The sequence below is a fragment of the Wyeomyia smithii genome, chromosome 2 (genome assembly GCF_029784165.1).
Source record: "Wyeomyia smithii strain HCP4-BCI-WySm-NY-G18 chromosome 2, ASM2978416v1, whole genome shotgun sequence".
In the NCBI taxonomy this organism is placed as follows: domain Eukaryota; kingdom Metazoa; phylum Arthropoda; class Insecta; order Diptera; family Culicidae; genus Wyeomyia; species Wyeomyia smithii.
The window spans coordinates 103,749,515-103,757,166 of NC_073695.1; the positions used below are offsets into that span (position 1 = coordinate 103,749,515).

The 7,652-nt window shown below is 38.1% G+C and overlaps 1 protein-coding gene across 2 annotated transcripts; it reads right to left on the reverse strand.

Moving 5' to 3' along the window:
* Positions 1–2,075: 2,075 nt before the first annotated feature.
* LOC129723355 (uncharacterized) lies at positions 2,076–6,801 on the reverse strand. Of its 2 annotated transcripts, XM_055677534.1 has the most exons (7): positions 6,508–6,801; positions 6,313–6,445; positions 3,561–3,710; positions 3,367–3,494; positions 3,111–3,305; positions 2,822–2,898; positions 2,076–2,744 (listed from the first exon to the last, which is right to left on the reverse strand). In XM_055677534.1, the coding sequence occupies exons 1-7, from the start codon at positions 6,568–6,570 to the stop codon at positions 2,186–2,188; spliced, it is 1,305 nt and encodes a 434-aa protein (XP_055533509.1). In that variant the 5' UTR covers positions 6,571–6,801; the 3' UTR covers positions 2,076–2,185. The 2 variants fall into 2 exon arrangements, with proteins under 2 accessions (XP_055533509.1, XP_055533510.1); XM_055677535.1 differs by lacking the exon at positions 3,561–3,710 and having other exon boundaries at positions 6,508–6,795.
* Positions 6,802–7,652: the final 851 nt, after the last annotated feature.

The window sequence follows — 7,652 nt, forward strand, 5'->3', positions numbered from 1 at the left end:
GCGATCGATACTTGGCGGTAAACTGGAAGATGGAGTGTGGCGCAGACGCATGAATCACGAGTTGTACCCAAGGATGGAAAAACTCGTATCGCAAAACAATCATTCGGGTATCGTTTCTGAACGTGCTATTTATAAGCTTTCAATCCTAGTAAACCATCACTATTAAAAGTTACACATTCTCAAACTTGCAAGATACAACTTAGAGCAAAGAAATATATGGTAGCTTTCTTTGATGATTTTGTTTCAGTATTGCCTGCTTTAGGCAGAGCGAGCAACATATAGCGAGTGTTTCACGAAAGAATCGTAAACGATTGCACACAAGCGATCGCAATGATTCTTTCAAATGTTGGTTGCTTGTAGGTGGAATTCGGCTACTCCACGTCGTGCTTTCACCGTGATATACCACGATGATTCTTGGTGATTGCAAGTATCACATGCTAATGCACAATGCTACAATTTCCGTTAGCATTGATGATACCTGCTTGCTCCGGTAAGCAAATAACTGAACGCAATCTAACGTTCATTTGGATTCATAATTTTGAATCACTGGCGATAATATCTCAAAGGTTCTCGCGATAATGTTAAATGCAAGTGAACTTGGATACAATAAATACTATCGTGTTTGAATCATTCAGTCTCCTTCTATGGTATTCAGAACTCTTAGAAGCGAAAAACAATCAGCAGCGTTTCTATGGAAAACTTGTACGTGAGTAGAAATAGTTCAACGATAACTGATGAATCAAAGAACACATTTGCATGAAATATTGCTAGTGAGTGAACTTTTCCCTGCTTGGTTGTACCAGGTATACAAACATGCTGATATAGTGAAGGTAATACAGCGGGGCAGGCTTCAGTGGGCTGGACATGTAGCCAGGATACCAGACGAGAGAGCCGCCAAAACTAACTGGTCTCGAAGTACGATGCTGGCCTAAGAAGCCAGTCGTCGTATTTTCGAGTCCCGGCTTGGGAGAGACTGTTAGTGTCAGTAGGATCGTAGCGCAATTGTCCTGTACACTTAACAGTCGGCTGCGAAGTCTGTGTATAGTAAAACAGAAGGTCGAATTCCGATACGAAATGTAACACCAAGGCTTTGCTTTATAGGGTGAAATAAACATTCCAATTTTCAGGAAATTCGATTCAGTTCATTTAAGGTTATTGCAATTTTACGTTTTCGACAGTTTTTGGATCATGTTTTGGCGGGCTTTTCTACCCCATTTACCTCTTTTCAAACAATATGAGATTAGGCAAAACATTGCTCATCTATATAATAATAAACAAACCCTGAAAGTTTCAGTCTGATCGGAGGACCTCGAAACAAGACCTAGTTGGGGTTTTCGCGAACTGGTTCTTAACTTTATGTAGTTTTTCCACTTTCTTTTTTCCGAAAGCACGGGGAATAGATTGCAAATAAGAGCGTTTTAACGGCAAAAAAAATCTTTTCGTTTCTTCTTTTGGTAACTGGATTTTACTAGATGTAACGTCATGTTAAGATTTTTATAATAGAGCACTTCACGTCGAACTGGTATACAACAAATACCCAACCGTAAACTGTGTATCTTCCATTACTCGTCAATGGAGGTGAGTATTTCTACGATTGGGTATTTGTATACGAGCTCGAATGAATACTCATAATATTTTTTACATGTTTAGGAGTTAATTTCTTATCAATAAAAGTATACAAGATATTTTATATCACTTTTATACTTTTACTTATACTTTTATATATTTTTTTACTAAGAATTCAAATTTCAAAAAAACATTGCTGAAGTGCAAAAGCTCTAATTTGTGCGTTTTCCCAAAAATATTAACCGACTACCAACAGAACGATGAAGGTGTGTGTGTGTGTATAATAATCTGTTACGAGTATAACAAATTACACTACTCCACATTTGACAACATCAGCGCAATGCTATTTGAGCAGCTATCAGTATAAAGCGTAACCCTACATCTTCGGTATTGACCCTTTGTAGGGGGTTAAGTGAACGACGTAAGCGAAGTCCGACTGCGTTCATCGCTAAGGTACCCCTTTTCTTATCGCTTATGCCTATGTACGAGTGAAAAAAGCAAGCTTCATGTTATTGCCATGAAACAAAATATTTGTGATTGTTTTTTTTATTACTATCAAAATATATACGAGTCAGTTGCATTTATACAGATTTTCAACTCCCTATTGACGTTCGTTTGTCTACTGATATCTCGTGCTCCGCAACACAGACCTAAGCGGCGGTCGATTCTCAAACGGATTTGTTCTCGGCATCGGTGGACTGTAATTAGCCATCGGCAGGTCAGCTTCGTTACTACTCGCCGGTGCAGCAGCAAAGGTTCGCAATCCATTGCTGGTGTTTCCATTGGACATGTTCATACTGTTCCGATAATTCAGCTCCTGGGCTACTTTGGCGGCTGCAGCATCTCTTCTTACCACAGTATTCATGTTCCAATTTTTAGGTGGCGGTGGTGGTGGAATCGGCTTCGGAGGATCCGGTCGAGCTTCCTCTACTTCGGTGAAAGATTGGGGACGTTGTAAGGTTTCGAAGGGACGAACTGTTGAAGTGCCCGGCTGAGGAGTAAATGTTTGTGGGTTGCTGGACCAGTCCTGCTGGTGTTGTGGCTGCTGCTGGACAGGTCGCTCGACAACGGCGATGGGTTCGCGTGGTTGTTCATTGATGCGTTCCAACGGTCGCCGATAGTTACTGGGCGGGTTGTACGGTCTGCGTGGCTCTTCTTGGCTGATGCGACGGGCTGGACTATGTGATTGAAGAGTATTACTTGTTGAAGAACTCGAGATATCGGCACACAAAATTTGTTTCAGTGTGTGACTCACCCCATATCATAACCATCAATCGGCTGCCGGCGAACTCCACTGTTATCCTCTGCGAATCCTCCGTTGGTCATGCCGCTCTGTGGAGCACAATACAAAAGGAGAAGGAAAACATAAAACAAGCAAATCTAACAATCTAAAGTCACTGTCAATCAAGGATGGCTGCCGCAGATGTGAATTTGATTGATTGATTATTTGATTGATTGACTGACTATAACTCGTGAAAATCCACTTGAAACTGTTAACACTTTATGCCACCTTGGCGAATACGTTGTAAGCTATCATTTCGTACCTTTCTTCGCATTTGATTGTAATCGTAGATAACGATGGATTGCGTGAACAGATAGACTGCCATGCCGACATTGATAACCCAGAATATCCAACCGCGGAAAGCCATTACCATCATTATTCCCGAAACGGTAACTGCCATGGTGAGAGTTTGGTCTGCTGCTGTTAGGGTTGGATACGGACGGAGGAATAACGCATGCTGGAAACATAATTAACTGATGTTACTGTTTTGGATTATTAAAACAATGAATCGTACTAACGATAATTGTCCCGTAATCCACACCAAACTGAATTCCCAGTGCGAGGTCAAGAGTGCTGATTACGATGGTTAAAGCTATCCAAATATACAGAAACACGTTGATATAACGAACGTATTTCTCACGAGCATCTGAAATTGATAGATCAAATATGAAATTTGGGCACTGGTTTGGTTATATTACAACATCACACTCACTAGTGAGTAGTGTCAGAGAGCTAATGGCCCAGAAAATATGCAGGATTAGGTAAACCCAAACCCATGCGTGGAAATCACCGGGAGACAGCAGATTGAGCTCCCGGACTGCTGTCATATCAATATTCGGCATATTTGTCATCGTGCATGTCCCTGCGGGAAATTAATATGAAACTAAAATGAATGTTTGGCTGAATGACTGATATACAGGATCAGGTGGTGCAGTTAAATTGAACTACGTCTTTAAGTTTAGTTGTAAACAAGCACTAGCCAGTTGGTTTATTGAATGGTCAATTACTCAAGGTTCAATGTTACTTAAGCAATTACTGTTGTGCTTATCAGTGAGCATCCCAAGATAATAAGACACTAATCGTAATTTGACTGATTCTGATATGCTGACTAAATTGCCGACTAATACCTCTTTGATCGTATGCCGAAGGTCAAATTACTCGATTTGTTTTTCTCGTTTGAGTTCTTGAGAGTGTTCATATTAAAAATTTCGCCTGCGACATTCGTCCTGTTTGAAATAACATTATTTAGCTGCAGGAGTCAATACAAAGTTCTCGTAACTTTGTTTTGCAATTTGTTTAGCGAAGTCCAAAGTATTGATACTTCTGACAGTATCGCCTATCCCTAATCAACCAAACATAAATTACATCAATGATAAATCCTTTTGAAATAAAAAATAAATAGTTCTATGTTTATTCAAAACAAAATAAACAAAATTTTGGTCGAAGATATTTTTTTTTTATTCTCGCTTATTTACCGTCGGTCTAGTTCCGCCTCTGTTGTTGTGCCAATCACCGATGCCCGGGGAGGCGACTTTTTCGCCTCAGAAAATCTCCCGGTGTCGACTAGGATTGAATCTAGACCAGTTGGGTTGATTGTGAGTGGATCACGCCACCCCACAACCATCGACACCTATGTCGGCGGTGGGATTCGAACCCAGGCGTCGAGCGTGGTTGGCGGAGACGTTACCAACCACGCTAGGCCCCCGCTTGTCAAAGATATTTGTTTGTCAAAATTGTTTGACAAACTTATTACACATAGAATATATTTGAAAGGAAAATTTTTGGACAAATATGAAAATTATAAGCCGGCTTCAAACTGTTTTTGATCAGTACACTATTTGACGGTTTATGTCAAGCTTTCTCAGTCGCTATCCAGAAAGTTCACTGGTTCATTTCTCGTTGATTGATTACACTGTGCTACAAATGAAAAAAAATGCAAGAACTTCTGAAGTGACCTAGTACATTTTTTACCATTTGTAGCACCGTTAAACAATTGTGCGTTAGATGCCAAAAAATCTGATTTTCTTAAAAACCCTATAACTCAGCCAAATATTCACCGATTTTCACAAAACCACTTTTGTTTGATTCGTCATTGAATATTATTTCAAAATTTAATTGTATTTGTAGTATCTTCCTTACAAAAATAGGTGAAAAATTTCAAGTTATGTTGAAAAATAGCATGTAAAAGTCTAAAAAATTATATTTAAACACAAATAACTCAACATGTTTTAGTGATATTAGTACAAACCTGTAAATATTTTGAAAGCTCTGTTTATCTTCTTTCCAAAACTGCCTAAATATTAAAAATCGGTTGAGAAATGACTGAGTTAAAAAATTTATGCCCTGAGGTCCAAAAAACCGTATTTTGACCAAAACTTCAGATTTTGGGGGTGTTTGGAAAATTTCTAGTATGAGCGAATGTTACACTCGACAAGACCTACAACCTCCACTAGATCACTTTAGAAGTTCTTGTGCTTTTTAACCATTTGTAGCACCGCGAAATAATTGTGGTATAGAAGCCAAAAATTCTGGTTTTCTTAAAAAATATATAACTCAGTCAAATATTCACCGATTTTCACGAAACCACTTTTGTTTGATTTGTCATTGAATATAATTTCAAAAGTTTAGTGTATTTGTAGTATCTTTCTCACAAAAACAGGTGGCAAATTTCAAATTAAATTGAAAAATTGCGTGAAAAAAACTAAAAAATTATATTTAAACTCAAATAACTCAACATGTTTTAGTGATATTAGTACAAACCAGTAGATTTTTTGGAAGCTCTGTTTATTTTCTTTCCAAAACTGCCTCAATATTGAAAATCGGTTGAAAAATGGCTGAGTTAAAAAAAATTGTATGCACTGAGGTCCAAAAAACCGTATTTTGACCATAACTTCAGATTTTGGGGGTGTTTGGAAAGTTTCTAGTATGAGTGAATGTTACACTCAACAAGACCTACAACCTACGCTAGGTCAGTTCAGAAGTTCTAAATCGCTGTAGCACAGTGTTATCGAAAAAAAACTATTGTTACTAATTACCAGTATAATAATCATTGTTATTATCATCGAATATATCTTCCCTCAATAATTTACATTGAATTCAATTGTTTTCATTTCATATTCCGCTCTTTTGTGGTATAATCCTTGGCTATGTGAAGGTTACTATACATAAAGCGTGTAAAACATGGTGCCGGTCTTATCATTAGCCTCGAATCTAGACTATCTGCTTTTCATACATGAAATCGTCAGGGTCTATACATTTAAAGTAGATTAGTATATTTTTGTGTTGATATATAATTTGCACAAATTTTGAAATCGGATATCTGTGTTTTCCTGACTCGTAACAATGACGCACAGTTCATCGTCATTGATAAAATTTCCTAGAAATATCTTCATTTGTCATAAAATCCGAAGCTATTTTCGTACACATTTAATTAATAATCTCACAATAACGAAACTGATTCTTACCTTCAAAATATTGGCGAAAGAATGTCACAGTTAACAGGGAGCCTAGAGTTTGGGACTGACCGGCCAAACTTAAATCGCAATAAAATGCGATAATTCCTGTTATTGCAAACCCGATCCATATCAGCGATTGGAACTGTGAAAGATTGAAGAGAGCTAGTGGAAACACGTTTCATCATAAATTAATCAACTACTTACTATCCCGAACACTCCAGCAAATATGGCGAATGCTCTGAACACACTATAATTTGCAAATGACATTCTTATTAAAATAACGTAACCAGAAAGAAAAACAGAATATTTTGTGTAAAGGCAGACTTGAGAAAAAAAGTAGCAAACTATTATAGCTGATCACATCTTCTATCAGTTATTTGACTTGGCATTAAAAAAAAGTTTTATTCTATTAGGCGAGCAATAACTTAGCCGCAACTAAAACCTAACTAACCGCCCGCAGGAAGCACACTTCTTATCCAACCTGAAATAGGTTCGAATTCTTACTACGAAACTCAATCGAATGGAGGTGTCCGATATCGAAAATTGTCGAACCGCCATCACCTCGGCGGACAGGTGAAAATCTTATCTGGACTTCCGCTCCTTTCCCGTGCCATGTGTATGTATCCCCTCGTGCAGTTCCTGAGGGTTGCTGATAACAGAAGTTCGGCTCATAAATTGAATCAGCCTGTATCTAAATTTTATCGGCAGTAGCCCTGTATGGTAAAGGTTGCGATTTCTGATAATGTCGGGTAGTTTCACAGTTGTACATTCATGGGATTAGATGAGTAATTCTGCTCTGTTTCATTTTGAAACTTTGAAGTTGTATTAGTTACACACACACATGGAGAAAAGTACAGAACCAAATATTCCTCATTTCAAAAGAGAAAAGATTTTCGTTAACTTCCTATATTTAGCTGCTTATTAGTTTCCTAAAAATCCGGTTTACTCATAATGTAAACGTTGGATGAAGAAAACTGAGTTCGAACAGGAGTTCAGAACAGCGAACACATGAATTCGAATATTTACTTCCCTCTCGGGCTGATTCCGGTCGAACGTTTGTCGCTTATCAAAATTACGGCAAATATCGGCACATTCCTCGCACTGCTGGCAGCTTGTTTTTGGCGGCTTTATTTAATCGTCAACGGTTTCAAAATCGTTAGGAATGATGAGAGATGATAGTTGTCAATTTAGTTCAGAATATACAATTATGTTTATTTAGATTTTATTCGGACGAGTGTACCACGAGATAATGACACAGTTTTGTCTCCCTGATGTCTGCAAGACGTGTGTAACGCCTAAACAGTATCAATTTTACATAGGAACGGTATCGATCTAGAAGTCAGCCTGTC

Excerpts from the sequence above, each read along its gene's own strand:
- LOC129723355 (XM_055677534.1), bottom strand. The coding sequence starts at position 6,570 with ATGTCATTTGCAAATTATAGTGTGTTCAGAGCATTCGCCATATTTGCT. Across the intron at positions 3,711-6,312 it reads CTTTCGCCAATATTTTGAAG|GGACATGCACGATGACAAAT; the intron begins GTAAGAATCAGT and ends AATTTCCCGCAG. Across the intron at positions 3,306-3,366 it reads TGGATTACGGGACAATTATC|CATGCGTTATTCCTCCGTCC; the intron begins GTTAGTACGATT and ends TTATGTTTCCAG.